The 15,555-nt window shown below is 42.3% G+C and overlaps 1 protein-coding gene across 3 annotated transcripts in view; it reads left to right on the forward strand.

Annotated features, from left to right (window-relative positions):
* The window catches only part of LOC139390062 (electrogenic sodium bicarbonate cotransporter 4-like), a 32,166-nt gene extending 17,142 nt beyond the window's left edge, over nt 1-15,024 (forward strand). The window contains exons 11-25 of one of the 3 annotated variants that reach the window (XM_071137182.1): nt 1,043-1,217; nt 2,450-2,583; nt 2,840-3,020; nt 3,137-3,227; nt 3,900-3,964; nt 4,440-4,631; nt 5,966-6,079; nt 6,545-6,706; nt 7,088-7,266; nt 7,750-7,822; nt 8,112-8,180; nt 8,557-8,730; nt 10,546-10,728; nt 10,866-10,924; nt 12,539-15,024. In XM_071137182.1, the coding sequence (XP_070993283.1) occupies nt 1,043-1,217; nt 2,450-2,583; nt 2,840-3,020; nt 3,137-3,227; nt 3,900-3,964; nt 4,440-4,631; nt 5,966-6,079; nt 6,545-6,706; nt 7,088-7,266; nt 7,750-7,822; nt 8,112-8,180; nt 8,557-8,730; nt 10,546-10,728; nt 10,866-10,924; nt 12,539-12,710 (2,023 nt within the window). In that variant the 3' untranslated portion in view covers nt 12,711-15,024. The remainder of the gene's footprint in view (nt 1-1,042; nt 1,218-2,449; nt 2,584-2,839; nt 3,021-3,136; nt 3,228-3,899; nt 3,965-4,439; nt 4,632-5,965; nt 6,080-6,544; nt 6,707-7,087; nt 7,267-7,749; nt 7,823-8,111; nt 8,181-8,556; nt 8,731-10,545; nt 10,729-10,865; nt 10,925-12,538) is intronic. The other 2 variants (XM_071137183.1, XM_071137181.1) reach the window with 2 other exon arrangements.
* Nucleotides 15,025-15,555: the final 531 nt, after the last annotated feature.

Genomic DNA, 15,555 nt, shown 5'->3' on the forward strand with positions numbered 1-15,555 from the left:
TGTGTCTGTGCCTGTGGCAGGTTCTGTTGTAACCAGTGTGTTTGTGTCTGTGGCAGGTTTTGCATCATAACCAGTGTGTTTGTGTCTGTGTCTGTGGTAGGTTCTGTTGTAACCAGAGTGTTTGTGTCTGAGGCAGGTTCTGTGGTAACCAGAGTGTTTGTGTCTGAGGCAGGTTCTGTGGTAACCAGAGTGTTTGTGTCTGTGTCTGTGTCTGCAGCAGGTTCTGTGGTAACCAGTGTGTTTGTGTCTGAGGCAGGTTCTGTGGTAACCAGTGTGTCTGTGCCTGTGGCAGGTTCTGTGGTAACCAGAGTGTTTGTGTCTGTGGTAGGTTATGTGGTAACCAGAGTGTTTGTGTCTGTGTCTGCAGCAGGTTCTGTGGTAACCAGTGTGTTTGTGTCTGAGGCAGGTTCTGTGGTAACCAGAGTGTTTGTGTTTGTGTCTGTGTCTGCAGCAGGTTCTGTGGTAACCAGTATGTTTGTGTCTGAGGCAGGTTCTGTGGTAACCAGTGTGTTCGTGTCTGAGCCAGGTTCTGTGGTAACCAGAGTGTTTGTGTCTGCAGCAGGTTCTGTGGTAACCAGAGTGTTTGTGTCTGTGTCTGCAGCAGGTTCTGTTGTAACCAGAGTGTTTGTGTCTGTGCCTGTGGCAGGTTCTGTGGTAACCAGAGTGTTTGTGTCTGTGCCTGTGGCAGGTTCTGTTGTAACCAGTGTGTTTGTGTCTGTGGCAGGTTTTGCATCATAACCAGTGTGTTTGTGTCTGTGCCTGTGGCAGGTTCTGTTGTGACCAGTGTGTTTGTGTCTGTGGCAGGTTTTGCATCATAACAAGTGTGTTTGTGTCTGTGCCTGTGGCAGGTTCTGTGGTAACCAGTGTGTTTGTGTCTGTGCCTGTGGCAGGTTCTGTGGTAACCAGAGTGTCTGTGTCTGTGTCTGTGGCAGGTTCTGTGGTAACCAGAGTGTTTGTGTCTGTGCCTGTGGCAGGTTCTGTGGTAACCAGTGTGTCCTTGTCTGCGGTAAGTTCTACATCCTAACCAGAGTGTCTATTGCAGGTTCTGTGGAGGTCTGTTTCTTGACATCAAGAGAAAAATACCCTGGTTGCTTAGTGACTTCTATGAAGGCTTTCACATCCAGTCTATCTCTGCTGTGCTGTTCATCTACCTGGGCTGCATCACCAACGCCATCACCTTCGGAGGCCTGCTGGGAGACGCCACAGACAACTACCAGGTTGGGCTGCTTTAGCCTGAAATCCACAACTGTTTTGTGTTACCATTCCACCCCTTATACTCCGTGTCATATACCAATATGTTTGGCATATCACAAAGTACAATGAATGGAATGTTAGCACAAACAGACTGGTACCCAGGTTAGGGCCAATTAATTAATGTCCTAATTTTCTGAGTCAATGATTTGCAAAATGGAACAAAACAAATAAATGTATGGTAGCTTAATTGGGGGGAGAGAGAGACAGAGAGAGAAATGGATTCAGTTCAGTCACTGGCCCTATCCATCACATGCAGTATATGGACCAATGACTGAACTGAATTCATTTGTTCATCTCTTTCTCTCTATCTCTGTCAATTCAATTCAGAAGGCTTTATTGGCATGGGAAACATACAGTAGGTTTACATTTCCAAAGCAAGTTAAATAGATAATAAATAAAAGTGACATTAACAATACAAAAACATTACAGTCACAAGTTTCAAAGGAATAGACACATTTCAAATGTCATATTATGGCTATGTACAGTGTTCTAATGAGGTGCTAATACTTAAAGTACAAAAGGGAACATAAATAAACATAAATATGGGTTGTATTTACAATGGTGTTTGTTCTTCACTGGTTGCCCTTTTCTTGCGGCAACAGGTCCCAAATCTGGCTGCTGTGATGGCACACTGTGGTATTTCACCCAATAGATATTTGAGTTTATCAAAATTGGCAGGAGGTTAGTAAGTGCAGCTCAGTTTCCACATAGCCTGTCTTCTCTTGAGAGCCAGGTCTGCCTACGGCAGCCTTTCTCAATAGCAAGGCTATGCTCACTGAGTCTGTACATAGTCAAAGCTTTCCTTACTTTTGGGTCAGTCACAGTGGTCAGGTATTATGCCACTGCATACTCTCTGTTTATGGCTAATTCCAGTTTGCTCTGTTTTTTGGTAAATTCTTCACAGCATGTCAAGTAATTATATATATTTTTTCTCATGATTTGTTGGGTCTAATTGTGTTGCTGTTGCTGTCCTGGGGCTCTGTGGGTTCTGTTTGTGTTTGTGAACAGAGCCCCATGACCAGCTTGCTTAGGGGACTCTTCTCCAGGTTAATCTCTCTGTAGGTGATGGCTTTGTTATGAAAGGTTTGGGAATCGCTTCATTTTAGATGGTTGTAGAATTGAACTCTCTGTCTCCTTTTCTCTCTCTCACACTACCCTCTCCCCCACCTGCCCTCTCTCGCTTTCTCTGTTTCAGGGTGTGATGGAGAGTTTCCTGGGCACAGCGTTGTCAGGAACAGTATTCTGTCTGTTTAGTGGTCAGCCCCTCATCATCCTCAGCTCTACTGGACCTATCCTCATCTTTGAGAAACTGCTCTTCGAATTCAGCAAGTGAGCGAGCTCAACCCCACCCTAGTTCACAATCAGACACTGTAGCCTGTATGTAGTATTTGAATACATATGGTTCCTCCTCTTGATTTGATGAGAATTCAAGCAACACGCACATCAGACAGTTATATGAATGGCACAATGGTGAGATAAGATTTGATGTGTCTTATTGGAGAGTATGCGTCCATTCCATCTTCATAAAAAGACTGTCCTGCCTTCCACATTCTGCCCCTATATCAATAATGTTCTTATTTATAAGGAACAATGGTATAGACTACATGGAGCTGCGTCTGTGGATCGGGATCCACTCCTGTTTGCAGTGCTTCCTCCTGGTCGCCACGGACGCCAGCTACATCATCAAGTACATGACCCGTTTCACAGAGGAGGGCTTCTCCAGCCTCATCTCCTTCATCTTCATCTCTGACGCCATCAAGAAGATGGTGGGTCACACACATGCATGCACGCAGACGCGCACACACACACGCAGGCGAGTACACATGTAGTCATGCAAGCACACACACACACACTTAACTGTTGATATAATGTGTTGCTACAGATGGGCTCCTTCAAATACTACCCCATCAACACCGACTTCAAGCCAGACTACGTCACCGCCTACAAGTGCGAGTGCCTGGCCCCAGACCCCAGTGAGTCCATCCTTAGCTGTATAAAATATTACTGTAGTGCAGAGTCCCCAGCAGAGGATATAAGGGTTGTTAAAGGGTTGAAGAGACTTGTGATGAGGTTATCAGGACCTAGTAGCCTGGGTGTCAGTCTGTTTCCACTCTCTCATTACAGCTCCTTATGGAATTGTCTCGCCAACCATGTCAAAAGTTTGACAGGAATAGAAATGGCAATAGCACAAAGAAATGTGGGTATTAGCAGGACCTGGCTACCGCCAAGGGGTTTGGGGACACCACGATTATAGAATGGTTTGGTAATATAAGGATGGATTATACCTTTATGCCTGTCTGGAGACGTTTATTGCATTGCGAAATCTTATATTGCAAACGTTATGAGAATTGACTGAAGATACTTGACTACTGTAACTGATTTGTCTCACGTTTGTTTTTGCTGCACACACAAATGGCTGCTGTCTGATGCGAGTGAGTAATACTTCCTGTGTATGCATGAGCTTTAACTAACCACTCCTTCTCTCTGTTTAAAGTCTCAAAGTCTACCTGTTAAAATCTTCTTTTATTTTGTATTTCTCTTGTCCCCTGACTCTGCCGTCATCTCGTTTTCCCTCTCTGCATCTAAATTTCTCCTTCATTACCCTCCTCTCTTTGTCTCTTTCTCCCTTCTTCTAACTTAAACAGTGGCTTCAATGATCTTCAATGGTTTAGTGCCAGTGCCAACTGATAACACCTCTAGTCTCTTTGGAGTAAGTTGTTGTTTTTATTCTATGTGTATTTTGTCATGTCTTATTAAGGAGATGTTAGAACTGGTGTTCTGTTGGAAACACAACACACCCCTGCTGAATACCCATTAGGCCTTAAGGGCTTTTCAATATTTCATTTTTTGACACAACAGACTTCCTAGTTGTTGTTTGTTTGAACTCAAAGTTTAATGATACTACTTAAAAAACAGGAGTATGACACTAAGCCAAGTGGAAACTATATGTTTAAAGAGTCCGTTAATTTTCTTTTTTTGTCTCCCTTTTGTTCCCCTGCACTCTCTTCCCTGTTATTCTCTATCTTTCTTTCTTTCTTTCTTTCTTTTTTTTTTTCTCTCTCCTGACAAACCCTCACATCCTCACATCCATGCCAATCGTTTTCTCTACATGTCACCTTTTTCTTCCACCTGTAAAACTGTGTCCCCCTTCCTGCCCCCCTCCACCCCTCTCTCCCTCCTACCAGTTAAACATCACAGGCCTGGACTGGAGCCAGCTCAGTAAGAAGGAGTGTGTGAAGTACGGAGGCTCTCTGGTGGGCAACACCTGTAAGTACGTCCCTGACCTGGCCCTCATGTCCTTCATCCTGTTCTTCGGGACCTACTCCATGACCGTCTCCCTCAAGAAGTTCAAGTTCAGTCGCTACTTCCCCACCAAGGTGAGACCAGAACTAACTGAAGAGGGGCTGGATCTTTATACAGTGACAAACAGGCTGCCTCACAATTGGAAGCCACAGTTTCATATTTTTCAAGACAGATAGTCTGTTCCAGGGGTCGGTAACAAGCGGCCGACGGGCCAAAACCCTCCTGCAAGTGATTTTAAAAAAGACTTCAAAAAGACCAGGAATTCAGCTAAAAATTAGTTTTATTTAACAAATCTGTTCAAAAGAAAGACGTGATTATATTTGAAAACTACATTGAGACACAATCAATTTTTTTGTCTTATTGTGGTCAATTTGCAGTATACCAATTATTATAATTATGTTCCGCCCCCACGACCATCCGCTCCGACAAAAATCTTATATGTTCAAAACTCTCTAGCCAGTGGAAAATACATATTCCTGTGGTGATTTAGTACAAACGTCCATAGAGATTGGGTGTAAATAAGAGTAATGACCAAAACATGTTTATATCGAAACTTTTGTATACCATTGTCTCCCCCAACTCCCCCCTACATGTTTTTGCTCCTTCTATCTATCTATCTATCTATCTATCTATCTATCTATCTATCTATCTATCTATCTATCTATCTGTCTATCTGTCTATCTGTCTATCTGTCTATCTGTCTATCTGTCTATCTGTCTATCTGTCTATCTATCTATCTATCTATCTGTCTATCTGTCTATCTGTCTATCTGTCTGTCTATCTGTCTGTCTGTCTGTCTGTCTGTCTGTCTGTCTGTCTGTCTGTCTGTCTGTCTGTCTGTCTGTCTGTCTGTCTGTCTGTCTGTCTCTGTCTGTCTCTGTCTGTCTCTCTCTGTCTCTCTCTGTCTCTCTCTGTCTCTCTCCCCTTTCTCGTTCTCTCTCTGTGTGTCTCCATTGTCAAATCCCAAACAGTGAACAATGTTCCCTCCCTGATCCTCAATGTACTGGATCCCCTGGTGACCTGAAACTGCATGTTCCTCACAATATTCTATTCCACCTATATTACAGCTGAATACAGCTTATGATTTTCAATGCATTTGAGATGTTTTTAATGTGTTTGTGTCTCTGCATTTGTTGTTCTTTGAGAGATGATTTGTTTCACACTAGACTTGTTTTATATTTTTTGCTTTGCTTTGTTCACTGTCTGTCTGCGTGTTTGTCTGTGTCTCTGTGTTTGAGTCTCTGTCTGTCTCTGTGTCACTGTGTCTGTCTCTGTGTCTCCGTCTGTCTGTGTCTCCGTCTGTGTCTGATGCTCTGTCTGATGCTCTGTCTGATGCTCTGTCTGATGCTCTGTCTGTTGCTCTGTCTGTTGCTCTGTCTGTTGCTCTGTCTTTGGCTTCTGTAAACAGCTGCGGAAGCTCATCAGTGACTTCTCCATCTTCATGGCCATTATGACCTTTGTCGGTCTGGACAGGTTAATTGGGCTCAAAACCCCCAAGCTCATCGTTCCCACAGAATTTAAGGTAAAGAAACAGGTTTAAAATATTAGTAATGTTCCTGATCATATCCTGGGCATAAACCTATAGTGAATGTAGAAAAACATTATCAACACCTACTCATTCCATGACATAGACTGACCAGGTTATTCTAGGTGAAAGCTATGATCCCTTATTGATGTCACTTGTTAAATCCACTTCAATCAGTGTAGATGAAGGGTGGGAGACAATGCCTTTGAACAGGGTATGGTAGTACGTAGGCGCCAGGCGCACCGGTTTCTATCAAGGGTTGCAGTGCTGCTTTGGTTTTCACGCTCAACAGTTTCCTGTGTGTATCAAGAATGGTCCACCACCCAAAGGACATCCAGCCGACTCACTGGAGTCAACATGGGCCAACATCCCAGTGGATGACAAAAGGGGTGTGTACGTTTGTGTTTGTCCTTTAATCAAGGAATGGTCACTCTGACACTGCCCCTTACTGACTCCCTTTAGCCCACACGTCCCGACCGGGGTTGGATTGTGCTGCCGTTTGGGAAGAACCCATGGTGGGTGTATTTGGCCAGCTTTGTCCCTGCTCTCCTGGTCACCATCCTCATCTTCATGGACCAGCAGATCAGTGCTGTCATTGTCAACCGGAAGGAGAACAAACTGAGGGTAGTTGGATGTTTTTATTGATTTATTTAGCCTTTAATTATCCAGAAACTCCCATTGAAGTTAGGAGACCTCTTTCACAAGGGAAACCGTGATGTGCTGTATTAAATACACAGCCAGCCTGTTATAGTGAAGACATTGATAACTAGTTTAACCTCAGCTTTTGGAGGACACAATGGGCATCAGACATGTTGTTTGCAATGATGAGTCATTTATATTGGAGATAAGACATACTTGTAGTAGTAAAATCTAGTTCCTAGACCCTTATTTGGGCTCTGGTGTCACGCTAGGGCCTACACTACATACTTAATAGGACAATTACCTCAATGACATCCTGCAGTGTGAATTTATGTCCTACTCTACCCTGTGTGTCCCTCCCTGCAGAAAGGGTGTGGCTACCACCTGGACCTGTTCTGGGTGGGGGTGTTGATGGCTGCCTGCTCCTTCTTGGGCCTTCCCTGGTACGTGGCCGCCACTGTCATCTCCATCGCCCACATTGATTCACTGAAGATGGAGAGTGAGTCCAGCGCCCCTGGGGAGCAGCCTCAGTTCCTGGGTGTCAGGTGAGGGAGCACAGATAATAGAAAATAGAGTGTGACTATAGACCAGTAGTATTCAAACTTTTTCAGCTGGGCCCCCGTTTTTTTCGGCAGAATTTCTGGGGACCCCATTTTTTTCCGCAATAGTTTCTCGCGACCCCAACCCACCCCAAATCTAACGGCACGACCTTAAAATCGGTACATTTCTATTTGTACACCAACAAATAACCTTCAATTCATTAAATGTTTATCTCTTATCAAAATTAAAAGAAACCAATAAATACATTTACACAATAACATTTTATTTTTCAAGAAATCTTTCTCAAAAACGTTTGTTCCCTGGGTTGCGACCCTGATTTTTAATACCACTTCTACAGAGGATATACAGGACAGTACAGTCCAGGCAGAACTTGTCTCTTTTCTGCTGTCTGTTACATATGGAAAGGTTTGCTGGTAGTCATTCTCTCTGTGTCTCTCTCTGTATCTCTCTCTCTCTCTAATGTATAGGGAGCAGAGACTGACAGGGATTCTGGTGTTTGTTCTCACTGGAGTCTCCATCTTCTTGGCTCCCATTCTACAGGTCAGTAAACAATGATAATTTCCTCCAACCTAAACTAGGCTTATTGATGAAAGATAAAAGTGGTAGTGGCCCAAATGGCACCCTATTCCCTATTCTGTGCACTACTTTTGACCAGAGACTTATGGAACCTGGTCAAAAGTAGTGCACTGGTTAAGGAATATGGTGCAATTTTGGGTGCAATCAGTGTGTTTTCTATACCAACACATGCCGTTACAAGGGATCAACAGGATTATGTGTTGATGTTGCCTATGTAGTTTAACTGTGTGTTCTCCCTCTGGTCCACTCACAGTTCATACCCATGCCAGTGCTCTATGGTGTGTTTCTCTACATGGGCGTGGCATCTCTCAGTGGCATTCAGGTATGTAGAGACCAGAAAACAGTCGACAACCAGTGGTTGTGTGTCAAATCAAACTCTCATGGTATGGGCTTTTTAGTATTGGTGCGTTTATCTTCCTTCTGAGAATGTGTGTGTCTGGAGGGAATGTAACTATGTATTCTAGCAGCATCTAAGCAGCAATTGGAGATGCATTTTAATCAGGGTGTTAGCTAGGCTGCTCAGAGCATGGCTAGGGTGTGTGTGTGTGTGTGTGTGTGTGTGTGTGTGTGTGTGTGTGTGTGTGTGTGTGTGTGTGTGTGTGTGTGTGTGTGTGTGTGTGTGTGTGTGTGTGTGTGTGTGTGTGTGTGTGTGTGTGTGTGTGTGTTCTCATTATGTCTCCCCTGTCACTCCTCTGTAGTTCTGGGAGAGGATCAAGTTGTACATGATGCCATCCAAGTACCAGCCAGACTTCCCTTTCCTGCGTCACGTGCCTCTGAGGAGGGTCCACCTCTTCACCCTGGTCCAGATCATCTGTCTGGCTGTCCTTTGGGTGCTCAAGTCCACCGTCCTGGCCATCCTCTTCCCTGTCATGGTATTATTCATGACTCGCTTTTGAATGGAACAAGTATTAATGCAGAGGTGTCAGACTCGTTCCATGGAGGGCAGAGTATCTGCTGTTTTTTACTATTTCCTTTCAATTTGTGTCTAATTAAGACCTAGAAAAGCAGGTGAGGAAAGTTCTTACTAAATAAATTACCTTAACTGATCAATCAGGTACATGGGAGGAGCGAAAACATGCATACACTTGGCCCTCCATCAAATTAGTTTAACCCATGCATTAATGCATAAAAAAGTATTACTTAGATGTATTACCTACAGTCCCAATGGCCGTGTTTCGGGATACATTCAAGCACCCATCAACATACAAATGACCTGATAGGATGTAAATGTTGGTTACTTATGAATTAAATGCTGGTTACTTATGAAGTAAATGTTGGTTACTTATGATGTTCGTTACTTGGAAGTAAATGTTGGTTACTTATGAAGTAAATGTTGGTTACTTATGAAGTAAATGTTGGTTACTTATGAAGTAAATGTTGGTTACTTATGAAGTAAATGTTGGTTACTTATGAAGTAAATGTTGGTTACTTATGAAGTAAATGTTGGTTACTTATTGTGACGCACTCAGGCGTAGTGGGTGCGGAGTCAGGCGCAAAAGGCAGAAGGTACAGAACAATGCTTTAATTTCTGGCACAGAGAAAATAGGACACGCCAAATACAGGGCGCACATAAACGACCGGCCCAAAACCAGGACCTAAGCAGTCCGGGGAAAAAACAAAACTGAAACGCACTACCACACACAAACACAGAGGGAAAAATAAGCCCGCACAAAGAGCAGGCGGGCCTTACCGGCTTAAATAGCCCAACTAAAAACCTAAACAAGAAACAGGTGTAACCAATAAGACAAAACCAACAGAAAAGGTGACAGCTAGTAGACCGGTGACGACGAGCGCCGAGCGCCGCCCGAACAGGAAGAGGAGCCACCTTCGGTGGGAGTTGTGACACTTATGATGTAAATGTTGGTTACTTATGAAGTAAATGTTGGTTACTTATGAAGTAAATGTTGGTTACTTATGAAGTAAATGTTGGTTACTTATGAAGTAAATGTTGGTTACCTATGATGTAAATGTTGGTTACCTATGATGTAAATGTTGGTTACTTATGAAGTAAATGTTGGTTACTTATGAAGTAAATGTTGGTTACCTATGATGTAAATGTTGGTTACCTATGATGTAAATGTTGGTTACTTATGAAGTAAATGTTGGTTACTTATGAAGTAAATGTTGGTTACGTATGAAGTAAATGTTGGTTACCTATGATGTAAATGTTGGTTACTTATGATGTAAATGTTGGTTACTTATGAAGTAAATGTTGGTTACTTATGAAGTAAATGTTGGTTACTTATGAAGTAAATGTTGGTTACCTATGATGTAAATGTTGGTTACTTATGATGTAAATGTTGGTTACTTATGAAGTAAATGTTGGTTACGTATGAAGTAAATGTTGGTTACTTATGAAGTAAATGTTGGTTACCTATGATGTAAATGTTGGTTACTTATGAAGTAAATGTTGGTTACTTATGAAGTAAATGTTGATTACTTATGATGTAAATGTTGGTTACGTATGAAGTAAATGTTGGTTACTTATGAAGTAAATGTTGGTTACTTATGATGTAAATGTTGGTTACTTATGAAGTAAACGTTGGTTACTTATGAAGTAAATGCTGGTTACTTATGATGTAAATGCTGGTTACTTATGAAGAGTTTTACATGTATCTTCTTTCCTGTTGATGTTATTTTCTTGTCACAAGTTAAGGATAGTGATAATTTGCTTGTGCGACCATTAGATCCTGGGGTTGCTGGTGGTGCGTAAGATGCTGGACATGGTGTTCTCTCAACACGACCTCGCCTGGATAGATGATATCCTGCCTGGGAAAGACAAGAAAAAGGAGAAGAAGAAGAAGGGTGATAAAGATGACACAAAGAAGAAAGACAAGAAGAAAGGGAGATCAGACGACAGCGAAGACGAGGTGAGACATGTTAGGTTTTACTGCCACCAACTGGCTGGTTTAGAGAAAAACAATTATTGCTAAATAATTAATTTCTGATGGCTGTGTTTTGTGTGTGTCTGTCTGTTTTGTGTGTGTGTGCATGTGTTTGTATGCAGGACAAGTACCACGCGTACTCCAACTGCTCGCCCAGCTCTGAGTCTGACGTGGACCGCAGGTACTGTGTGCTCAAACTACACGTCCCCTACAGTGACCTCCTGCAGCCCGTTGACGCCCAGTCACAGTGGGCTGCTCACTGCCAGCCAGGCAAATACTTCCCCTGATTCATAGATTACATAAACATGAAACATCAGCCTGGCAGATATAAGCAGATATAGAAACATGCACTCACACTCACACACACACACACACACACACACACACACACACACACTCACACACACACACACACACACACACACACACACACACACACACACACACACACACACACACACACACAGCATCCATAATTACACACATAATTTCTCACAGACCCAGTATTCCATAGTGTTCTGCCAAGGCTGGGCTGAAGTATAAGCTATATCTCAGAGAATATGCCTTCATACCCTTCTCTTCATGCACTTTAATGCAATGCAGATGTTATTTTGGGTTTTGCTAAGCAGCCCTTGCTGCTATTTTCCCTGCACTCCTATGCGTTATGAAAACTAGTTGTGTAATTTTGTGTCAATGTGTCTCTATGTGTAGACACATCACATGCATGTGCATAATTCCAACACACTAGTCATACACTATCTCCTATGTATTCTTACTTCCTACTTTTAAGGCACCGGCTTGGTTTATATTCTGTAGAAATGTGTGGCATATTTGAATAGATGAATAAAAGTTTGACATTCTATCTGTATGTAGCAGATAGCAGTATTTGAGAGTGAACAGTGTTTGGTGCACTGTGACCTCACACCACATGCATCAGGCCTTTCTCAGAGTTTTGGTTGTTTCTTTTTCCTCCATGTGTTGTTGTATGTACCCAATAGTCTAGTAGTCTATCGATGGGTCCCATTCACGAACACTACTGTTTTGTTCTTAGTTGTGTCTTCATTCCATATAGTTGAATATTCCTCTCCCCTCTATCCTTTTAGTCATGTTATCTGCGTGTTGCCTTTGACTCCTTATGTCAAATAGAAACTATGATCAAATTCATGTCTGCATTGCTTTTAAGGAAGCATGGTTCAGCAGGATACATTAGGCCTACATATTTGCTAAAAAAAAACTCCTGAAGACTGTGAAATTAGGAGAGGAGAAACTGCAACATAAGGAGAAACTTTGTTTCTTTCACTGTTAGTTTTGCATCACAAACTGTGCATTGCATTCCTCCTCACATCTCACATTCCCCATAGGCTGCGAACTACACCGCAGAAAGGCTTGGAACACTACGGCATAAAGAACAGACTTCAATCACAGTTGACAGCTCGTCTAACTCTCTGTCATGTTGTTTCACATTCATTTGCCCAACCTGTCCTCTAGTCTAATTCACTCTCTGGTACTCTCTGGCACCAGCTCCAGATGACATCTCACTACAGACCACCCCTGTCTAGCCCAAGGTTATCTTCCCCCTCGCCTGTCTCCAGTCCCCCCTCCCTTCTGTGTTTCTTTCACTGTGTATGTCATATATGTCATTTTGCAGACTCTTTTATCCTAAGCGACTTACACTAGTGCATGTATACATTTTCGTATGGGTGGCCCCAGCGAGAATCAAACCCATCTGAACCACACAGGACATACATACAGGTATGTATGATATGTATGATAACTGGGACTTGCCGTTCCTCAGCATCACCCTGCATCTGAAGATATCCTGCCCATCGTCCCCTGCGGTGCCTATGGCCCACGGTCGTGGCATGGCCTTCCCCGTGCCCCAGGTGAAGATCGAGATGGAGTCGGACTACGACACAGACACTGACCACCCCCGCCACAGGGACATGAGCAGCGAAACAACGCTGTAGGCACTGACTACAGTGTGACAGAGCAGTGGCATATGTGGGTCGAACGTGGACGCTCTACAGTACATAGCTTTAGAGCGCTGACCCACTCACACACTAAGACTCTTCTAGAATGCCTGCAGAGGACAGTGCAAGGTGTCATGGACTAACAGCTGACAGCATATGACACCTAATGTAAAGAAATTAGATGCTGGGAATACATGTACATGGAATAACTTAGCTTGAATGTACAGTACATTTATACTTGATCTAATTCCTCATATAGCTGTCCATTTTGATGTGTCCAAAGTCCAAGCAACAGCTTCTGCTTTTAACCTAGGAGGCTCTTTGCTGTTGTAAATTGTCATGGATATCTCTGTTGAGAACATGTTGACTGTATAATCTTCAGGACACACGTAGCTTTAGAAACAACGTAGAGGGATATAGGAGAAAGGTGGAGTGAAGGATCTCCTCTGTATGTGCTGTATATAAGAATATATTTTATGTCAAGATATTTATATTTCTATAAATATATAGAGTACCAGTCAAAAGTTTGGACACACCTACTCATTCAAGGGTTTTTCTTTATTTGTACTATTTTCTACATTGTAGAATAATACTAAAGACATCAAAACTATGAAATAACACATGTGAAATCATGTAATAACCAAAAAAGTGTTAAACAAATCTAATTATATTTTACATTTTAGATTATTCAAAGTAGCCACCCTTTGCCTTGATTACATATTTGCATACTCTTCGCATTCTCTCAACCAGCTTCAACAAGCTTCCAGGTAGTCACCTGGAATGCATTTCAATTAACAGGTATGCCTTGTTAAATGTTAATTTGTGGAATTTAATTCCTTCTTAATGTGTTTGAGACAATCAGTTGTGTTGTGACAAGGTAGGGGTGGTATACAGAAAATAGCCCTGTTTGATAAAACAGCTCAAATAAGCAAAGAGAAACGACAGTCCATCATTACTTTAAGACATGAAGGTCAGTCAGTCCTGAAAATTTCAAGAAATGTTAAAGATCTTCAAGTGCAGTCGCAAAAACCATCTAGCGCTATGATGAAACTGACTCTCATGAGGACCGCCACAGGAAAGGAAGACCCAGAGTTACCTCTGCTGCAGAGGATAAGTTCATTAGAGTTAACTGCACCTCCGATTGCAGCCCAAATGAATGCTTCACAGAGCTCAAGTAACAGACACATCTCAACATCAACTGTTCAGAGGAGACCTTCATGGTCGAGTTCTTGCATAGAAACCACTATTAAAGGACACCAATAAGAAGAAGAGACTTGATTGGGCCAAGAAACACAATCAATGAACTTTAGACCGGTGGAAATCTGTCCTTAAGTCTGATGAGTCCAAATTTGTGTCTTTGTGAGACGCAGAGTAGGTGAACGGATGATCTCTGCATGTGTGGTTCCCACCGTGAAGCATGGAGGAGGAGGTGTGATGATGTGGGGTGCTTTGCTGGTGACACTGTCTGTGATGTATTTAGAATTCAAGGTAGACTTAACCAGCATGGCTACCACAGCATTCTGCAGCGATACGCCATCCCATCTGGTTTGCGCTTAGTGGGACTATCATTTGTTTTTCAACAGGACAATCAATGTTTAACACTTTTTTGGTTACTGCATGATTCCATGTGTTTTTTCATCATTTTGATGTCTTCGCTATTATTCTACAATGTATAAAATGAGTAGGTGTTTCCAAACTTTGACTGGTACTGTATATATAGTATTTTTTTCACAGTTTGTTCATACAGAAAGTTACACTGAGTGTACAAAACATTGGGAATGCTTTCCTGATATTGAGTTGCACCCCTTTTGCCCTCAGAATAGCTTCAATACGTTGGGGCATGGACTCAATGTTCCCCCAAATTGTTTGGGGCACTGAGTAAATTTCAGGTCTGCTGAGCGCAAACTTGAATGTTGTGAAAATTCTGTGCAACTTCCAGCGTGCATTTACTATGACCATTGAAGCTGTACCTGCTTTAACTTACAGTTGCAAACAGTGGTCAAGTAGGCTCCTGTGGCTATTTGATCTTAAATTAGGCCTACCAGAGTGTCCTACCATCAAAAACAATGTATAAAATGCATCGCATAACATTTTAACATGGAAATAGCTGTTCTATCATTCAGCCTTCAATAGCAGCCAATGTGTGTTGTTCAACGTAGGCTTACATTCCATGACTTTAGAAAAAAACATGCAGGGCTTGACATTAACCTGTTTATCAATTTGTTCTTCAGACAAGGAGGTGACTGAATATGTTATTTTGTTGTTTGATTCAAGAAACCACTTTACAAAATAAAATGCACAATTATTCCCATACAATTATTATAGAAAATCAGACAAATTATGCTACTCTATGCCTATTGGCTACTTACTTATTCAAGCCTGTCTCAAAATAGGACATTGACCCCTTTAAGACAAAAAAAAGCTCTTCACCTGACTCACTTTTGAAAGATGTCTGGAAATGTACACATTTTGTGCTCTTGTTGGAAGCAATCACTCCCCCACTGCTGACTACGAATTAGCTATAACTGGGCTAATAGCTCACTAACTAGCAAAGGATATAGCAAAGGATAAGAACAAATGTGCCCAGGTGGCTGGCTATATGCAACTCTGGCTTTGATCTCAAAACAACTACTCACTACCACTCATGCTGTAAACACAGTCCTGTGTTTGTGTAGAGTACAGGCTGAGTGGTGAGAGTCAATTTAATAGAAAGCCTACAACAAATTCTCTTGCATACTTAGCTTTGCATACTTCTTGCATAGTTTGTTTTGTTTCGGTATGCTGCATTGAAAGTGGCTAATATTGGGTGGATTCGATCACAATTCCCACAGTAAGGGAAAAC

This window comes from Oncorhynchus clarkii, chromosome 30 (genome assembly GCF_045791955.1).
Source record: "Oncorhynchus clarkii lewisi isolate Uvic-CL-2024 chromosome 30, UVic_Ocla_1.0, whole genome shotgun sequence".
Taxonomy (NCBI): Eukaryota; Metazoa; Chordata; class Actinopteri; order Salmoniformes; family Salmonidae; genus Oncorhynchus; species Oncorhynchus clarkii.